General features: G+C 34.1%; 1 protein-coding gene and 1 pseudogene across 3 annotated transcripts in view; one reads left to right on the plus strand and one right to left on the minus strand.

Annotated features, from left to right (window-relative positions):
• SCYL2 (SCY1 like pseudokinase 2) overlaps positions 1 to 20,812 on the minus strand; it is a 60,663-nt gene that overhangs the window by 30,020 nt on the left and 9,831 nt on the right. For 2 of the 3 annotated variants that reach the window (XM_063075749.1, XM_063075747.1), the window contains exons 2-3: positions 14,794 to 14,998; positions 4,137 to 4,294 (exon numbers count right to left, since the gene is read on the minus strand). In XM_063075749.1, the coding sequence (XP_062931819.1) occupies positions 4,137 to 4,294; positions 14,794 to 14,970 (335 nt within the window). In that variant the 5' untranslated portion in view covers positions 14,971 to 14,998. Of the gene's footprint in view, positions 1 to 3,401; positions 3,497 to 4,136; positions 4,295 to 14,793; positions 14,999 to 20,812 lie in introns of those variants that run through there. The other variant, XM_063075750.1, reaches the window with a different exon arrangement.
• Positions 19,308 to 20,394, plus strand: LOC134391635 (farnesyl pyrophosphate synthase-like; annotated as a pseudogene).

Genomic DNA, 20,812 nt, shown 5'->3' on the forward strand with positions numbered 1-20,812 from the left:
TCAGGCATCCGCTAGGGACATATACCCCGAGGATAAGGAGGGACTACTGTATATGAATTACACTGGATAAGTCACTCAGTCTTTAAAGTGTTGTGAGAGTTGTGATATTTTTTAAAACTTAAAGAGTCAGAAAATAAACATTATTTCAACTGTGCTTCTTCAAATGATTGATATTCTTTATGGAAAACCAATGAACTAATTCAATATACTGTTACATCTAAAATATTATCCTTATTTATAAGGCTGTAATTTTCAGAATATACTCAAAGGAACCTGCAAATTTCCTATAGACGCCTCTGGAGCAAGAGGAGTCAGGAAGAGGGACAGGGCATAGCTCCAGGTCCCCTGTTCCCACTTCAATCAAAGCAGCTTTGCTTTAATCTATTTTATATCATTTAGAAAGGTGTCACAGTTTTTAAATTTTTAAAATTATTACTCTTTGATGTATAAGAAAATTTACAAGTTTAGAAACTGTTAGATATTGACATTCAATAGCCTTATAGAATAATAAACAAGAGTTCAGGCTTTGAAGGCAGATACCTGACCTCAAGTTCCAGCATACTTATTCCCTGCCTTGGTGACAATGGACACCACCGCTCTGAGCCTCACTTGCCCATTTGTAAAATGGTGATAACAGACCCATCTTGAAGGGTTACTGTGAAGATCAAATAAGACAGTCATGTAAAATACACAGCAAAATGTCTAAAATGTACGCTCAATATATGCTTACTACTGGCTATCATAATTACAAACATCAGAGGCTCAAGCCCAAACATTTTAGGCCTTGGGCTTTAGGCTCTGGCAATAAAGATCTACAAGGTAGTGCAGTAACAAGGCTATATACCAAGCTTCTGTGCCTGGATAGTATTTGTTTAATGACAGACATGCCCTTTGCTGTTTCATCTGTCCACAATAGCTGAATAACGTTTTCTCTGCCTTGAACTCATTTTTCAAATGAAAGCACATGCAGAAGCTCACTACATATAAGAGATAAAGACAGAGTTGCTTAGGTTGAATGAGATAAAAGGTCACATTGTACTGCCTGCTCAGTCATCATCAAGGACTCTATCTTGTCCTTTACTACCAGCAGTAGATTCATCTAACACAGTGGACGCTAAGCATTCTCTTGTTGAACTATACTGGAGGAAAACTGTTCAAATACTCTTAAGTCTTTTCCACCATTTCCTACAACTCCCAGGCCTCATTTATTTTAGCAACTCTTATTTTTTTTCCTCTGTCTTGACCCAAAAATCATCCTTGGTCACATCAACATCACTATAATTATGCTTCAAGCTCTAAGGCCTTATGATCTTTCATGAATATTCATTTCCATTATCACTACAAACAGTCACATACCAGAAAGGCTATATCCTCTCAAGCACCACCTCCCCTCCCACAAGCACAGCTATTTAGCAGCCATTTTACTCCTATCCTTTTACTATCTCCACCAAACTTAGCTTCCTAGTGTCTTTATTCAACAAATTCAGTCCTGATTATACTTGATTCCTTTCTTTCCCCCATCTACCTCAATAATAAACTGTTGTCTTTACTATCCTTTTCTCAGTAAACCTTTAATCCTGTAAAAATCATTATAGGTTTCTTTTACTCTCTTGCTTATGTCATAAGCTGAAGGAAAAACAGAAAACCCAAATTTTCTATAAACTCATAGTGGAAAGTCACAAAGTACACTTTAACTTTGCTGTCTCTATTTTTCAACATTTAAGAACATTTGTTCTTAGTGTTGTTATAACATGTTATAAGCATGGTGTTATAACACCAAGGTCAAGGTCAAGAGTTCAGACTCCTGTACTGACCAGTTGACAAAAAAAAAAAGAACATTCATTCACAGCCCTCTTATTTCACTCCTTGCTCCATGGCCCCCTTTATCTTGCTTACCTATTAGCCACTGTCTATTTCATAAAGATGTATAGTTCATCTAAAATAAATGACCCCATTTGTCCTAAACTATACCTCAGTATATTACTGATTCCTCAATCATCCTCCTTTGAGTTCCTCCTATGGGACTTGATGCACATGTCTTCTCTGCTGGGCTCCTCTGGATCTATTTTCTAGTTTCCCAAATGCCATCCTACTGAAATTATTAAATGTCACTACCAGCCTCTCACTAGTCAAATATAATGGATTCTTCTCAGTCCTTATTATTCTGTGTTCCCTAGCACTAGTGCATCCTTCTCCCCCTTCTTTGATTTCCACGACATGCTGCCAATTTTTCTCCTGCCAGAAGACAATGATTCCTCCTGTATCTTTCCCTGACTCTTCTTTCTCCTACATTTCAAGGTTCTTTCCTCAGTACTCTGCTCTTTTTACTAATGATCTTGAAAAGCTCATTACTGCCTCTGTTATTCACCCCTATATAAATCATCAACTCCAAACTTTCATCCGAATTACTCTTTTTGCAGTACATTTCCTTTGGGTAAATCCAGTGTCTTCTCGGTATTATTAATTCATTAAAAACTGGAAATTATCTTTTCTTTCCCTAAAGTGTCCCTATTTTTATCAACACTACTACAATTTTTACAACTTAACAATTAAGATAAGATGTCTTAAAGTAATCTTTGAATTGTCTCTCTTCGTGACTGCCAAAAAATTCTTATTCTGTAACATTTAAATCACTATAAAAAAAGCTGCAAGGACGGAGAAAAGTATAACACATTGGTCCTTCTCCCTTCAAGAGACTTAAAATGCAATTAAGAAATATATAAGACATGTAGATACAAGTTAAATAACAAGGATGGGCAAGATTCTGATTGGTGACACTACAGAGACTGATAGAAAACACTCCATTGGAGACAGCACAAAAACAGAGTCAGGAAGGCACAGGACAAGTGTGGCAAAAACAAAACTAAACAACAAACAACAACAAAAAACTTAGGCCACTTTGGGATACTGGATTCACAACTGTAAGTGTTACATAAGAGAAAGCAACTATAGTCTTCTGGGTTCATCCATGAAAAGAAGGGCAATAAAAACATTTTTATCATAAGAGACATATGAGCATATTTCTGGGTAGGCACAGCGTGGTACAGTAAAAAAAACATGGGCTCAGGAATCAGAGGGATGGAATGAATCCCAGCTCTGCCACTTCAAACAATACAGTCTCTGATCTTCTAGTCTCCTACATAATTCTGAGAATTAAGTGAATTGAACAATGTAAGCACTTAGCATAGTTTTTTACATGGTAAATGTTTGCCTTTTTTCTTTTGGGTTGAAAGAAAGGATCTCTTGCCTGTTGAGGGGTGAGGGTAGAGAGTGGATTGCTGAAGATTCCAAAGTAAGAACTTCACAGAAATCCAACACATAAAATAGATAAAAGCAAAACTATCCTGGTTGAAGGGAGATGGGAAGCCTTGAATCCTGCCAGCTGTGTGTCCTCTACCTACCTGCTCTTCTCTATCCTTAAAATCCTAAGGGCCACAGAGCATAAATGGCAAACCATTTGATTAAGATCTTCTGAATTAAGACAGGAGAATGCAGTCTGCTAAGGAGGAAGGGAAGAAAGAAAGAAATCTGGGGTTATGAGTAATGTGGAAAAGGCTTATAAAGCTAGGGTATCTAAAGGAATATTAAAAGCACCACAGGCTTGAGGACTCAGTTAAGATTACAAAAATGTCACCATCTTGTCATTCTCTGCAATATTTCCCAAGCTCATTCTTGAGAAAAATAAATGGTAAAGTAACTGAGGGCTAACAAGCTGGTCATAGTCAAAGGTTAAATGTCTAGAATAGTACTCAGCACACACAGAAAACTGGCCCCAAAATACTGAATCAATGAAAAGGAGACAAGAAATTCTAGCAAACTAGCAAGGACAGCTACTTTTCAGGGAGGGACTGCACTCCATACTTCTCTTGCATCTTGCATTTTGACTACTGCAGTGCTGAGTACAGTATACTCACCTAAATGCAGACTTAAGGCAAATGTGAAGAAAGTTTTTATTATTATTTAAAACAAAGACATACTCGGGTATATAGACAATGCAAACAAATTTTAGGGAAATAACTAATCCACAAGAACTTAACATTTAGTTTATAAGAATTTTCACTGACAATGTTTAAAATAGATTTCAAATATGAAGTTAAAATATTTGTTCAGAAAGTCTCCTTTAAATAAAAATTTACCTGGATTCTTCTAAAGGATGCTGGACAGTAAGAAGTCGAGGGTGTCGTAGCCGAGTTAACTGTTGAACTCCTCGTTTTAGAGAATCAATGATTTGATCCTTTTCAAATTTTTGATATTTGTCAATCAGCTTTTTATCAAAGACAAAAACAGCCACTTCCTAATAAAAGAATTGTGTAACTAATGTTAGTCAAGAAATATATAAAGGTAATAAAATTATATTTGAGTGTCACAACAGTCTACAAATAGAAATAAATAAAAACAAATGCCATGGAAACTTTAGCACCATTGTAATACTTTTCTGATAGCGAAAAGGTGGCTTCCTAATGATTAGTAAATCTAAATATTTTTAAAGGTATGAGACTCAGAGTCCTCATCTAAAGAAAATATAGGGAAATCTCCACTTGAATTCTGGTATCAGAGGTACACATAAACTGGGAGTAATGTATTGTCCCCTACAAGGTAATCCTTATTTAACAAGAATCCAAACAAAAGCTAAAATGTTTAAAAATTCAAAATGCTATTCATGGTAACAACCCTGGAGTATACTACAAAATCTTGAAATGCTTTTTAAAAGGAAAATTACACGTTTCAGGGAGTGCTTGTTCATACAAAAACCTAACTTGTAAGTACCTTTTACATATGAATAATCTATACTCTCATACCACCCTGTTAGGTGGCATACAACTAAGAGTATATATCTAAGCCATCTGCATAGTTATTAAGTGCCGTCCTGTTATGGGCGATAACTGTGAATGGTTACTAGTACAGGAAGCTGCTCTCCCATCACCTCTCTTTGAAATCATCCACAGCTTATTTTATACCATCATTACAAGCACACATCCTCTTTACCATCTTTTTTCTTTCATTCTCTCTGTTACCCAAGGGAAAAAGTTTTTATCTAATTACCCCATATTAATAAACTAGTCAAAAAATAGTCCTATTGATAGGCGATATGTCTAATCCAAAAAAAAAAATAAATAAATAAAGCTGGAAGAAAAATTAGCAAAGAATACTAAAATTCTTTGAAAGATTTTGAATGACTCAGAATTTCTATAGAAGTCTCTTTCAAAAGCCTCTAAGTAAACCTACTCAACTATCAATATTCAAGACAGTATCTTCCCATTTTATTGTTTTTCTCTTCTAATTATTTTCCTCTGTTTTTTCATTTTTGCTACATTAGGATTACTATTTTCACAAATTATCCTTGCAACCTAATCATCTCATAGAGATTCGCTGCAAAATTCCAAGCCAAAAAATTTCTTCAACATAACTTGTTATAAGTTGGAGGCTACTTAAACATATATAAATGAGTTAAGGATTTTGGAGGATTGAGTCTCTGAAAAGTGATAACATAAAGGAACTACTTAGTAACTCAACTCAAACACTCCATTCCCTAAGCATTTGTGAATAAGGCAGCATTTACTATAACAGAGGATGTATTTACACAGCACTCAAGACACTGGCATTAGATCAGAACAGAGTTTGAGTCAATTTCCCTACAACAAACCAACCATCTTTGGGCAAATTTTCCCAGCAAAAAAATGGGCATAAATAATAGTGTAAATACCTCATAGGATCACTGAAGAGTAAATGACACAGCAATGTAAAAAAAAAAACTCACCACAATACCTGACATACTATAAACATTCAGCAAATGTTAGCTATCACTGTTACACCACTGACTAACCCCAAGACCTGTTCTTTGTTGTTTTTCTATTACTGGTGACAGTTTTCTGCTGACACACATCTATTCAATAACACACATCTGACCAATGATCTGCACATTCAAGACCGATGTCAAGAAGTATCTATGAAAGATACAGGTACAGACTCAACATCCTATCAACTTCATAAAGAACATTAATATGTTATGCTAAACAAAATGATGTGATATAAACTTAGTACCACTCCTGTATCACACAGAGACAAACACACAGCATGTAAGAGTATAAACATGGTTAAGAGTCCAGTTTCTAGAGACACACAAACCTAAAATGGAATCTCGTTCTTGCCACTTATTAGGTTGATTTTGAACTCAAACCTTGGTCATTGTTATTTTCAGACCACAGCCATAAAAGAGATGAGATAAAAAATGAAATTATAATACACTCTAAAGCTAAAGTTTCAGGTTTACAAATAAAGAAGTTCCCAAATTAACTATTTATAGAAATAACAGTAGAAAATATTTGCATAGTTACTAAGTGCCAAGCATTGCGCTAAATACTTTTCAGAGATTATTCCATTCCTCACAGTAAGCCTGTGAGACAAGTTACTATTATCCTCACTTCACAGATGAGGAGATGTGGAGAGGATAAATGTTTTACCTAAGATCTCACAAAAGGTAAGATGAAGAGTCAGGATTCAAACCTAGGTAGTCTAATTCTAAGGCCTTGTTCTTAGCCAATACACCATTCTGTCTCTCCAGAAATAACACAGGGCAAATATGGAGCACCCATGTAAAATGAAACATACCTTCACCCATGTAAAATGAAACATACCTTCAGGAAAGGATTCACTTAAGTTTAGTGACAGCTTTAAATAACTCTCATATATAAACACATAATCTTAGCCCTTTTGATCATTATGAGACACCGGACAATCAGGAGGTAAGAGTTTTATGTAATATTAATTTGAACTAAAAACAAATGACCTAGAACTTCAAGTTCCTATCTCACCATTCATGTGCACAACCTTATTTTAGCAAGTATTCTGCTATAACACATTTTACAAATGCATCTAATTTAAATGTGTTTTTTTTTTCAAGTTGTTTTAAGCCTTAAAAAAGAAAAAGATCACATGAAATGGCTATTGAGCTCTTACAATTTCACTACTCTTAAGGATAGTTCATAAAGAAAAAGAAACAACACAAAACTCTTTCTCAGAGTTTTTATCTGTTGTTTTAGGTCAAAGATGACTGATTCCTACACAGGTCAGAATAGGTTATCGACTACCTTAAAAATATTTTCTCTTGTTAAGAGCATGGTGCTGGTTACACCAAGGTCAAGGGTTTTGATTGCCTTACCAGCCAGCCACAAAAAAACCATATATTTATGTATATATTTTCTCTATCAGTTAATTAAAATTAACCACCTTCGATAAAGTTGTGCTCTTAACACTTCAGGCCTTATACTGACTTCCTAAAATAAAACTCTTACCTTCTATTTCAAAACCTTTCATCAGAATATATCATAATTTAATTTTTAATTTATGTTTTTCTTTTACTCTTTTGTTATGCTACCCACTCTGCCATCGTATATCACTTTTGTAAAAGTCCTGTCACCTTGAGGGGTTTTCAAACAGTTCATAGAAAGATTCATATTATCTTTTAATTCCATCTTTCCATGAACTTTTTGAAGTACTCACGTATATCACAAACTTCTTAAAGGAAGAAATGATGTCTCATATGTCTGTATCCATCACAGGATCTAGTAGCATCTTAAATCTAGAAGACACTCACGTATTTATTGCCTACTGGTCAACAATAAAGATATGCAATTAATGAAAGCTCTTTATTATCACCTTGAACCAAAATGTTTTTCAATTTTTCACTATAAAAATTTTCATCAGAAAAGATGAAATAGTGCAATCATTCAGTATATCTTCCACTTAAAGATTCAACAACTGTTAACTCTAAGTTAAAATTTGAGGGTTTTATTTTAATACAAAAATTATTAGAACAAAATATAAGCAATATTTGACGTTCTATTGTTTATTTTTTCATTGCATACTCTTTAAAATACATTGGCAAAGAAAGTTGCCCACTAAAAAAGTATTTTTTCTCAATAACCTAACATTAAACAAAAAAGGCAAAGAAATTATTCTAAAGCTGTAATACTTGTGTATAATTTATAATTAACTTGTAATTTTAAACTAATTTATAATTTTTAATAGTTACTTCGGTTACTCCAAAATTGAACTCTGTTGAAAACAATATAGTTTGAGTAATAAAGTCTTAGTTATGTAAGATAACGTTTAGGATTCCCTAATAGCAATCACAACCTCCACTAACCTATCCCTCAGAGCTACCAGAGACGTTTTTTGAAACACAGATGTTCTCTGTAATCTCTATTCTGTGGACCCTTTATAACTGGTCAATGGTGACTGCAAGCATCATACTCTTCATTTTTCATCTGATTTGGGGATATTACTCTTTCTTCAAAATGATAAAACAAAATCTGAGATTCTGTTTACATTAAGCTAAAAATAAGTTGTTTTTTAAGAACACTGAAAGGTAACAACATACTTCTTAAAATTATCAGAGATAGTCTATGATCATTTTTGATCTAAATGACTTGATTAGCATATTCAGCTTTGTACAATGTTTTCTTTTATTTTAAAATGTTTAATTATAACTTCATTATTTATTATACTTTAATAATGCCTTTGTCTACAAAATATTAGCAAGCCTCAACCATGAATACTGGGCATGTGAATAACACAATGCAGATTTTGTTGTAAGAAAGGGACTTTGTCCAGGTGGTCAATTAGCTCAGTTGCTTAGACCATGGTGCTGATAACACCAAGATTCAGGGTTCCAGTCCTATAGCAGCAAGCCCCCCCAAAAAAGAAGAGACAGGGACTATGTCCAATCCTATATTTGGTAGAGTGGACAAAATATGAACAATTAAATGGTTACTATATGACAATTTTTTAAAAATCAGTCAATCTTTATTGTCCTCACAGAAAGTAACTGGAGGTATTATGAAACTCCTGAAGCAGTCAAGGTGAAGAAACCAGGCCAACAAATATGCCTTTTCAGCCAAATTAACACCAAAACCTCCCTATCTGAAAAACAAACAAACAAAAATAGAAAGAATAAAGCTAACATAGCAAAATGTTTTTATAAAATTTAATTTTTGAGTGTTCTTTATGCTTTCCAGTTTCCTGTATGTTTAAAATTTTTCATAATAAAAGTGGGAAAAAATGTAAAAAACAGGAAAAAAAAAAAAAGGAAAGGTCTACTGCAAAAGCAGATGTAAAAGATCAAGAATAAATGTGGGACACTAGAAGACTATTAATAAATGTTAAGTTAAACCCATCTAGTAGAGTAGTAACCTGGCAATGTGGAATCTTGTTTCAAGATAAATAGAAATGCTTAATAATAATACGTAAATGCTAAAATAGCCAAAGACCAGGCAAAATTATATATATATAAACATACATATACACACATACATATTTTTTTAAAGATCTTTTCCCAAAATAAATACTTTAGCTTGATATAGAACAGCTGAAAGAATTTCAAATTGGAGAATTATTCTTTTACTTGAAAGGAAATAAAAGTTAGATATATAGGTGAGACAGAACTATATTTATGTAGTTCTTTTATTACAAACTATTTAAACAAATTAGCAGCCTTAACAGTCATAATATTCATAACTAACAGATAAGGTGAGAGTATTCCAATTTTTAAAGGATATACTATATATATTTGTATATACGTATCTGTGTATGTATTTATGTAGCAAACATTTCTCACTCATTACATATATAGTTTGGCCAAAAAAATTACCATCTTTAATGACTTGTTTAAATAAAGTATAATTAAAACGTTAGAAAAGCCTATCAAATCCAATCAATGGCATTTTTCTCAGAAATACCTCTCAAATATTCCTAAAAAAAGAACTTAATATGAGAGCAATTCAAAAAGTTCTTGGAAAAACTGAATTGAAAGATGATGTGAATCCTTCCATGAATTTTTTGAAGACCCCTTGAATGTATGAAAAGCGTGCCTATAACCATTCTAGGTCTAAACACAAAAGTCTATAAAGACTACGTCAGTTACAAAGCTATAACAGAAACACAACAATATAAATTCTGTACCTGCAATTACCTATCAGACATTTTAAAAGTTCAGGAGGGAGTGGGAAGTACTTCACTGAACTTTTAATAATTAAACTGATCCTCAGCTCAGAATGTCTAAAATTAGAAAGACTAACTATAACAAGGTTGGCAGGAACGTGAAGAAACTGTAATTGCTGATGGAAGTGTACGATTGGTACAACTACTTTGGAAAAACTGTTTGGCTCTGTACAAGCACACACACTACAACCTAGCAATTCCATATCTATATAATGTGTCATGTAAGCCAATGCTACATACAAGAATTTCAAAGCAGGACTTTTCTTTCCATTGATATATAATCAATGGAAAGAAAAACTGATATACTGTTAAGGAAAAGGAGCCAAACACAAGTATATACCATGATTCCATTTAAATAAAGTTCAAAAACAGATGAAATTACTCTAAGGTGTTAAAGGACAGGATAGTGGTTACCAATGGAGAGAAGGGGGATAGGGTAATAACTAGGAAAGGACATGAGTATCAGTAATGTTTTATTTCTTGATGTGGATGCTGGCTACATGAGGGTATGCACTGTGAACATTCATCAAGCTATACTCTCCTGATTTGTGCACTATTCCATGTTGTACATAAGTTCTTAAAAATGTTTATGATTTTAGGGCCAGCCCGTGGCTCACTTGGGAGTGTGTGGTGCTGATAACACCAAGGCCACGGGTTCGGATCCCTATACAGGGATGGCTGGTAAGCTCACTTGGGAGAGCATGGTGCTGACAACACCAAGTCAAGGGTTAAGATCCCCTTACCACTCATCTTTTAAAAAAGAAAAAAAAAAGTTTAAAAAAAATGTTTATGATTTAAAAATTAAATAGACAACACAATTTTTTTCTCTAAATATCACCTGGAAATGTCTTTAGCATCTCTACTGAGACTCCAGCAAGAATAATACTTAGGAACTAAGAGCTGCTTCTAAATGAACACTCAAAGGCTGGCCAGTTAGCTCAGCTGGTAAGAGTGTGATATTGATAACACCAAGGTCCAGGGTTCAACCCTTCTTACTGGACAGCTACCAAAAAAAACAAAAAGATAAATGAACACTCAAAAAGTAAACTAAACAACTTTACAAGTGCACTAATGGCTCATACCATTAGTACATTAACCTAAGTAGTAGCTTCATATGCCAGTAAGCTATAAATAAAGATCTATAAACTTCTACATGTTTACAAACTTTATATCTGGTTAAGTGTATCCAAATAATAGCTTTTTAAAATCTTATTGTCTTATTCTGTATACAAACTAGACTAAGAACTTTATTTAACTGCAAAAACCCAACTGTACACCTGCTTTGAAGATTCTTGACAATTCTTTATTCCACTTTCATAAATTATTCACTGTGAAGTATTTCTTGAACAAATGTGCTTCAAAAACAGTAAAAATCAATAGAAATTGGGTTCTGGAAGCATAAAGCCAGAATACTAAGAGATGTGTGTCTAATCAGGTACCAGAAGTTACCAGGTACACAAGTAAATTTTATTCACTAATTCTTTATCTTGCTGCATCCCAAGTTTCATAAATATTTACTTTTTTTCATCTGCTCCGTAGGTGCTACTATTACTGCCTTTCTCAGGGGCCTTCAAACCTTTAGGTTAAAAAAGTCAAAAACTGTACACAATCTGAAAATTATAATTCACCATGTACTAATGTGAACTTGAAATAATCCTAAAAAAAATACAAATAACTTTTAAAAGGGTATGTAAACCTTGAAACCGACTTATATAAAGATTCTTTTAACTCAAAAATATTGTTGGGTTTTTGGCTTTTTTTGTCAAGCAATATTACATTACGGTACTTTTCTGAAAATCATGAAAAAAATAGTGAAGTGTTTGTGGAAAAAGAAAACAAGACTTTCTTTGTGTTCTCCCAGAGCACTCTCACACTGCTCTAATTTTATGCAGTGCATAATACCTTTAAGGATAATGACATATGTTCACTTGTGAAAGATTGCTAATGATTGGCTGAAAATCAGCATATGTTAAAACATCAAAGTCCTTCATTTAAAATATCTAATCAGAAGAAATACTGGCACTGTCATTTAACTCCCTAATTAACTACTGGGCATCTGAGTCCAAAATCAGTGTATAAAGTGACAATTAACCTAAATGAAAACTTTCTGGTGCTTTATTGTGTTACTGTATCTCATCTTTTGCATCAAAGCTAACTTGGTTTTATTTTTTGCTCTTCTTTGTTAATAAACTGTGATCCTGTCTTGTAATGAATAAACCTGTAAACCATAGAGAAAAAAAAAGAAAAAAGAAAACAAGAAGAAAATTTTAAATAGAATGGCTTGAATGCCATGACATTTTACTATCATGTAGCAAAAGAAATCACTTTCATGTCTTTAGCTATTAAAACTGGTATGAAAATCCCCCATCCCAAAGTCCCTAACTCACTGCTTACTTCAAAGTCAATATCAAATTTAAAGATCATATATGCTACTATAAAATATAACTGCAATCGAGTACACAGTACACTAGATCAAGAAAGGCTGAGAGGGTAAGAAAGATGCCCTCAGTCTTAATGCCCCTTTACAGAAAAAAAAGGGACTAAGAACAGTATCCTTTTTCATTATTTATCTTCCAGTATCTCTAGATCAATACTCTCCAATAGAACTTTCTGTAATGATAGAAAGTTCTATATCTGCATTCTCCAATATTATAGCGCTGGCCACATGAGGCTATGGAGCACTTGAAATGTGCCTAGTGCAACTAAAGAACTAAATTTAATTTTATTTAATTTTAATTAATTGAAATAGATGTGCCTACCATAATGGATAGCACATCTCTAGATTATCTATTTTGTTTGATTCTCTTTTAATAAAAATGAAGCAATTGAAAAAGAATTAAAACTTTTTAATCAATGGAGAAATTAAAATGAGGCTTTAATGTCAAGGTGATTAGAGACTTTAGCTATTCCTTAAGGAATTAATCAGTAGTAAAGACAGGATACTCAGTTCTGACCCCTGCAATTTTTTTTTTTTTTTTTTTAAAGATGACCGGTAAGGGGATCTCAACCCTTGGCTTGGTGTTGTCAGCACCACGCTCAGCCAGTGAGCTAACTGGCCATCCCTATATAGGGTCTAAACCCGGGGCCTTGGTGTTATCAGCACCACACTCTACCGAGTGAGCCACGGGCCGGCCCTGACCCCTGCAATTTTAAAGAGGCAAAGAGAGAAAATTCAAAATCATATTTACCGAAAGCACTGGTATATTCCAAAACCACCTTTCCCCCCAAAGCAATAAATTTGGGGAAAAAATAAAATGTTTTAAAGTTTCCTAAGAGAACCCAGTTTTGTCAGTCAGCAGTTGAGAATAGGGCTCTATCATTTGTGCCTAGTTCTCATGTTCTATGAGCAGCAACAGAAGCTCCAACATTATCAGAGGATTTCAGCATATGAACTACTGATATCAATACAAATACCTGGAACCCTTTTGGTTAAGCACAGAGACACCATCATATTACCATATCCACAATAAAAATGCATAATTTGGTAAGTGTTGTTTTCCCCTTATATAGTTGATTGTAGAAGCATTTTGTGCTAGTATTGGAGAAGGCTGGTTATTTACATAACTTCATAACCTCATTAATGGTTTTTTAAGCAGTTAGTACTCAAGAAACCACTTACTCTTTGGATGAGCTCTTGGTGAAGTGAAAGAGAAAACAATATTCAAAAATGACTTAAATAAATCAGCATTTAAGATGCAGATCAACTTTGGATCTAAATAAAGGCTTCAAAATGGCAATTCAAACAAGATTTATAGGTCAGGTACAAACTACATACCAGCAATCTGTAACAGGACCAAGATTCCTATTTAATAAAAAGGATAACCAAAGCCAAAGCCAATTCGGTCCTCAATATACTTACCAGAGAAATAAGGTGACTTCGGGAAAAGTAACAAATAATGCATGCCCACAATTGTATGACTGTGGTAGTCCCTGGGAAGTATGTATAATAAATCCCTTACATCTTACAATCCATATTTCACTAGTAGGGAAGTAAAAGTACTTTTGGAAAAAGCATTTGTATGTGTTTTTTTTAAAGAACATGTTTCTACAAAGATTGTAAACCTGGACATTTTTTATTCTTTCACAATTTCAACAGAAAGCTGCTAGTAAAATTTAACACTAATCATATTTCTAACAACCATCTGCTGGTATCTTAAGCCAAATTAAAAAAAAAAAATTGCAACTTATTCAAACTACCCTTCTAAAAGAACAGTTAGTTTTAACATAACTATAAAATAAATATATCCCGAAACACACTACTACATATATACCACAAATTCATCTCCTTCTGATGATAAAAACCATCAGGTTAAACACGAAAAATATTATAGAAGTCTATTTTCTATACAGTTATAGAATAAAAGAAGAAATAAGAATGCACTAAATAAGACACACTTAATGTTGGAAAAATTTAACTGAACATTCTGCCAATAACTTACTAACAAATACGATAAGAATATTTAAGAAACATGACATTTTTTGTCCCCAAACATATGCTTTGCTAAATATTACAATTTAATAGATTAATTTGCTCAACTGACCTTTATTTTATTATGCAGGCAAAATTAGATTGCAAGATGATATGATATGTCAAACAGTATATCTGTAACCAGGAGATTGGAGATTCAGGGCATATTTAAAAGCATTTGTTTTTGTATGATTTCATAAGATGAAATGAGAACTTAAGAATCCATTAAAGAACTTTTGGCATTTCCTAACATAAAAATGCAAATATGCACTTTATGCTACTTAGCACATATGTTTTTTTCAACTGGACACTAAATATAAACTCACCTGTTTTGTTGATTTTTTTGTGCCATTAAAAATCTTCCAAGCTAGCCCACTGCCACCACTGGCAATGTGTCGACCAACATCGAATTCTCTAGTGACAGGATTTCCCATTACAGCACTAGTGACATCAGCTGTTACTTTTGTAACAGTACTCTTCAATTTATTAAGCATGGACTCCATGGCTGCAATATTGGGTAGTTATAGTTACCTAGAAATAGAAACACAGGAGGACAGGGAAGAACTGATCATTTTTACTTGTATAAGCACTTATTCATAATTTAGTTTGAAAAGCTTAATATCCCTCAAATAATGAGCAAAACAATCCTATATAGATAAAAGTTATACCATGTTGATTTTGTCCTTAGAGAATCCAATACACTTGAGTACAAATTTAAGTCTAGAAACCAAACTGCCCCTTTCAATTTCAGTTCTCACAGACCAGCAGAAGACATATTCACAGATGACACTGACAAGAAGAATGAACCTTGCTCAACTATGTAACATGGATCCTTTAAGACTTAGAGTAATATACAAGATCTGAACCTTACTTCACACTAAAAACAACATAAAACCTGAAAGTCGCTAATGCTATATACTAGAATTCAGAGAGAATTAGAGGTATTATTAGACACCACACTAGATTTTGTAATTTAATGCATTAAGCACATATACCACCATATCATAGTCATGAAAATGTTATTTAAATTATTTCAAAATCATTGCTTTCCTTTCTATATATTTTATTTTATGCATTTAAAAATATGACTCTAACTTCAGGTCATAACGGAAGAACAAAGACTGAATTTATCCTCTTACTTTAAAAACTAGAAAACTGGACAAAATATATGAAACAAATGTTTTCAGACATTGACTATGCAGCAAGGGCCTGTGATCCCATTGAGAAAGAAAACTAACAAGGTAAACCCTAGAACTGCCCCAGTTTCTGCCTAAAGGCACATTCCAAATCACAGAGCAAAGAGCAGAGTTCCAAGTGGCCATCTAGTTGAGTTGAAGAACTGAGGGGACAAATTTTGGAATTCAGGGATGCTGAGGTGGCTGGAAGTTCTGGGATAGAATTCCTCAGTGAAAGGAGCTACGCTGAAAAAATAGTACATGGGTTCTCTTTTTGCTTTGCTCAATACTAAGATGCACATACGCAGTGTGAAACTCCACCAGATCAGGCAAGTACCAACTGGACAGCTATGAGCTGAGGAGTTTCAGAGTTCTTGCAGGGCTACAAATCATTCAATATTTCATCAGCCAGAGTGGAGAGTCCTCATTGATCCCTAAGACATTCAGCAGAAACGTTAGAAGGACCAAACCATCTTCAGAGTAAAAGCTAATCTAAACCTGCTCTGACAAACTAAAAGCAATCCTCAAATGACCAAACTAATGATAAATTACTAAACTGCTTACCAGAACAAAACTAAATACTCATGAAAAGAAAACACACACACACACACACACACACACACACACACACACACATGCTAAGAAGCAAGAAAATGTGGCTTACAATCAAGTGAAAAATCGGTCAATAAAAACAGACTCCAAAATGATAAATTAGAGAATTAGCATACAAAGACATTAAAAAGCTATCATATGTCCAAGTAGTTAAAGGAAGGCAAGAACAGAATGAAGGAAAATAAAATCTAAAAAAGACCCAAAAGAAAATTCAAGAAATGAAAAATAAAATACCTCAAATAAATTAAGGAGATGCAATGAACAGATATGACAGTGCACGGGGTTAAAAAAGAAAAAGATTACTGAAACTTGAAGACAGAGTAAAAGGCTGGGAGAAAAAATGAACAAAGTCTCAATGACCTGTGGAACAATATCACAGGTCTAAAATATGTAAATAGATCTCCAAAATGAGGGAGAGAAGAGATACAAAATATTTGAAAAAACAATGACCAAAAATTTTCCAAATTTCATGAAAACTATACAAAACTCCAAGGAATTCAATGAACCACAAGCAAAATAAAGACAAAGAAAACCATGCCTAGATATACCAAACAGCAGAAAATCAGTTATTAAAAGAAAAATCTTAAAAGAGGCCATAGAAAACAGGGAAATTATACAGAGGAACAAAATAAGAATTTACCAGACTTCACATCAGAAACTACACATGCCAGAGAACAATTCGATGAGGTCTTTAAAGTGCTAACAGAAATTGTCAACCGAGAATATTTTATAGATTAGAGGAAAAAGACTTCCACAAATCAATGTGAAATAAAGATTTATTCAGAAAAAATAAAATCTGACAGAATTTGTTGCCAACAGATAATCACTATAAGAAATATAAAGGAAGCCCTTCAAGCAGAAGGAAAAAGACACCAGATGGAAATCTGAATCTACAAAAGAAATGGAGGATATTGGAAACAGGAATGACATGGGTATATAAAAAGACTTCTCATAATACCTTTAAAAGATAGCTGATCATCTAAAGCAAAAATAATAAAAAATGTATTGTGTTTATAATATATGTATATCTAAGAAATATGACAAAACAAAGGACAGGAGGGGAAACTGGAAGTATATTTTTGAAAGATTCTTTCATTATACATGATGTAGTATAACATCGTTTGAAGGCAGACTGTAGAAATTAAAGATATATATTGCAAACCTTGGAATAACAACTAAAATAATAAAGAGATATAACCAAAAAGCCAATAGTAGAGAAAAAACGAAACCCTAACATCATCTGAATAAATACAAAAAGAAGCAAGAAAAAGAAGAAGGCACAGAGAACAAATGTGGCAAATAGGAAATAAATAGCAAGATTAAGATTTTTGACTTAAATCCAACCATATTGATAATTACATTGAGTACAAATGATTTAAAATTACAATTAAAAGGCAGAGATTGTCGAACTGGATAAAAAAGCAAGACCTAACTATATGTTGCTTACAAGAAACCCACTTTAAAAACATAAGGCTAGCTGGTTTGCTCAGTTGGTTAGAGTGTGATGTTAATAACACCAAAGTCCAGGATTCAATCTCTGTTACCAGCCAGCCACCAAAAAGAAAACAAAACAAAACAAATACACAAGTAAAAGAATGTGAAAGTATATCAAGCTAGAGCGGCCATATCAATAACAGACAAAACAGGCTTCAAGACAAAGAGGATATTTCATAATGATAAAATTGTCAACTCATCAAGAAGACAATAATCCTAAATGTGCACACACCCATAAGAAAGCTTCAGAATAAATGCAGCAAAAAACTGACAGAAGTGAAGAAGAAACAGACAAATCCACAACTAAACTTAGAGATTTCAAGAGTACTCTCTCTTGGTAACAGACAAAGTAGAGAGAAAATCAGGAGGGATACAGAACATCTCAACAACACAAATAAGCTGACCTAAAACACTTCACTCAACAACAGCCAATTGTTTTCATGTGTGCATGGAATGTTCACTAAGACAGACAAAATGCTGGGCTACAAAACAAGTTTCAAAATATTTAAAACTACTGAAATACTCTAAAATATGTCCTTTGACCATAACAAAATTTAAACTAGAAATCAGTAATAGGTAAATATCTAGAAAAACAGCAAATATTTGGAAATTAAATAACACTTTTAAATTATCCAAGGGCCAAAAATGAAATCACAAAGAAAATTTTAAAATATTTTGAAGTCAATGAAAGAGAAAAATTTGTGGGATGTGGTTAAAGCAGTACTTATAAGGAAATTTATAGCTTTAAATGGTTATATTAGGGGAAAAAAGTCCAACATCAACGGAATCAATGGTCTAGGCTTCTACCTTAGGGAAGAAAAAAAAACTCAAAATAAGTAGACAAAAGGAAATAAAGAGGAGAAAATGAAACAGACTGAATGTAATTTAATACTCTTACTTAATAGAGAAAGAAAAAAAAAATGAAGCCAAAAGCTTTTTTGAAAACACCAATAAAATCAGTAAAACTTTAGCTGTATTGATCAAGAAAATTAAAAAAGGAAGACACAGATGAACAATATCAAAAGTAAACGGCTGCAATTTTATTTATGATAGCCCCAAAGTGGACAAAATTAAAATGTCCATCAACAAGTGAATGGATAAAAAAATTGTGATATATTCATACAGTTGAATGCTACTAAGCAATAAAAAAGAAACAAACCGCTGGTACAAGCAATAACATAAATGAATCCCAAAAGAAAATTATGCTTAGAAAAAGATAGTCACAAAGAGTGTATCCTGCATAATTGCATTTATATAAGTTCTATAACAGGCAAAACTAATCTATATTGCTATAAATTGGATCAAATCAGTGTTTGCCTGGCTTAAACACTGGGGTTTTTCTGACTGTAATAGGGCATAATGGAACTTTCTCAGCTGAGGGAAATGTTCCGTATCTTGATGGGGAAGTGACTCCACTGCCAAAAATATTTGTTGGAATCACTGAATTATACAGTTAAAATGTGTTTATCTTATTGTATGTAAATTATAGCTGAATAAAGTTGGTTAAAACAAACAAACAAACAAAACAAAAATAAAGGGCTGGGACTGAGTAGGAACCTGCATCCAGGAACAGAGCACTTTGCTCCTCTCTCATAATGAATGGCGACCAAAAATCAGATGCTTATATCCAAGAAAAGCAGGATTTTCTCTAGCAGTTCTCCCAGATTGTCAAGGTGCTAACTGAAGACGAGATGGGGCACCTGGAGACAGGAGATGCCACTACCCAGCTCAAGGAGGTCCTGGAGTACAATGCCATTGGAGGTAAGTACCAGTGGGATTTGACAGTGCTGATAGCATTCCGTGAGCTGGTGGAGCTAAGGAAACAGGATGCTGATAGTCTCCAGCAGGCCCTGGTATGTGGAACTGCTGCAACTTTTCTTCCTGGTGTCCAACAACGTGGATTCATCCCTCACCCATCGGGGGAAGATCTGCTGGTACAGAAGCCAGAAACAGGTTTGGATGCCATCTACAATGCTATGCTTCTGGAAGCATGTATCCACCCGCAGCCCTATTACCTGAACCTGAATAAATTCTTACCACAGAGTTCATATCAGACTGAGATCAGGAAGACCCTGGACCTCATCACAACCTCTCAGGGCAATGTGGATCTTGGCAAATTCAGTGAAAAGAAGTACAAATCTATCATCAAGTACAAGGCAGTTTTCTACTCCTTCTACCTTCCTGTAGCTGCTGCCATATGTATAGCAGGCATTGATGGGGAGAAGGAACATGCCAATGGCAAGAAGATCCTGCTGGAGATAGAGTTCTTTCAGGTTCAGTATGATTACCTTGACCTCTTTGGGAATCCCAATGTGACTGGCAAGATTGGTACTGACATACTGGACAACAAACAGCTCGTTGGTGGCTCAGTGTCTGCAACGGGCCAGTGTGGAAGAATACCAGATCCTGCAGGAGAATTACAGGCGGAAGGAGGCCAAGAAGGTGGCCTGGCTGAAAGCGCTATACGAGGAGCTGGATCTGCCGGCTGTGTTCTTGCAGTAAGAGGAAGACAGTTACAACAACCTTATGGGGCTCATCGAGCAGTACACTGCGCCCCTGCCCGCAGCCACAAGATCTATAAGCAGAAGAAGTAACCAAGAGACTGCAAGGGCAGGGAGGGGAGGCGCTCAATATATTATCGTGTAGTCTTAAAATAAATAAATAAATAAAATAAAGTACTGGCCTGCTAGCTCAGTTAGAGTACGGTGTTATAACATGAAGGTCAAGGGTTGGGATCCCCATACTGGCCAGCCACCAAAAAAATTTTAAAATAAAACAGAGGAAATTCTACAGATTCTAATCCTATATAAATCCTACAGATTCTACATGAATAAGGCATTATATCATCAAACATTTAAGGTAAAAATAATACCAAGTTCATACAAACTCTTTTAGAAAACAGAAAAGGATAGAATACTTTCCATTTCATGTAATATAGTCAGCATTACTCTGAAGCCAACACCAAAAAATGCCATAACAAGAAAACTACATACCAATAACCCTCATCAACACGTAGGGATATTAACAAGATATTAGCACATCACATCCAATCCTACAACCAAGT

This window comes from Cynocephalus volans, chromosome 12, assembly GCF_027409185.1.
Source record: "Cynocephalus volans isolate mCynVol1 chromosome 12, mCynVol1.pri, whole genome shotgun sequence".
Lineage (NCBI taxonomy): Eukaryota > Metazoa > Chordata > Mammalia > Dermoptera > Cynocephalidae > Cynocephalus > Cynocephalus volans.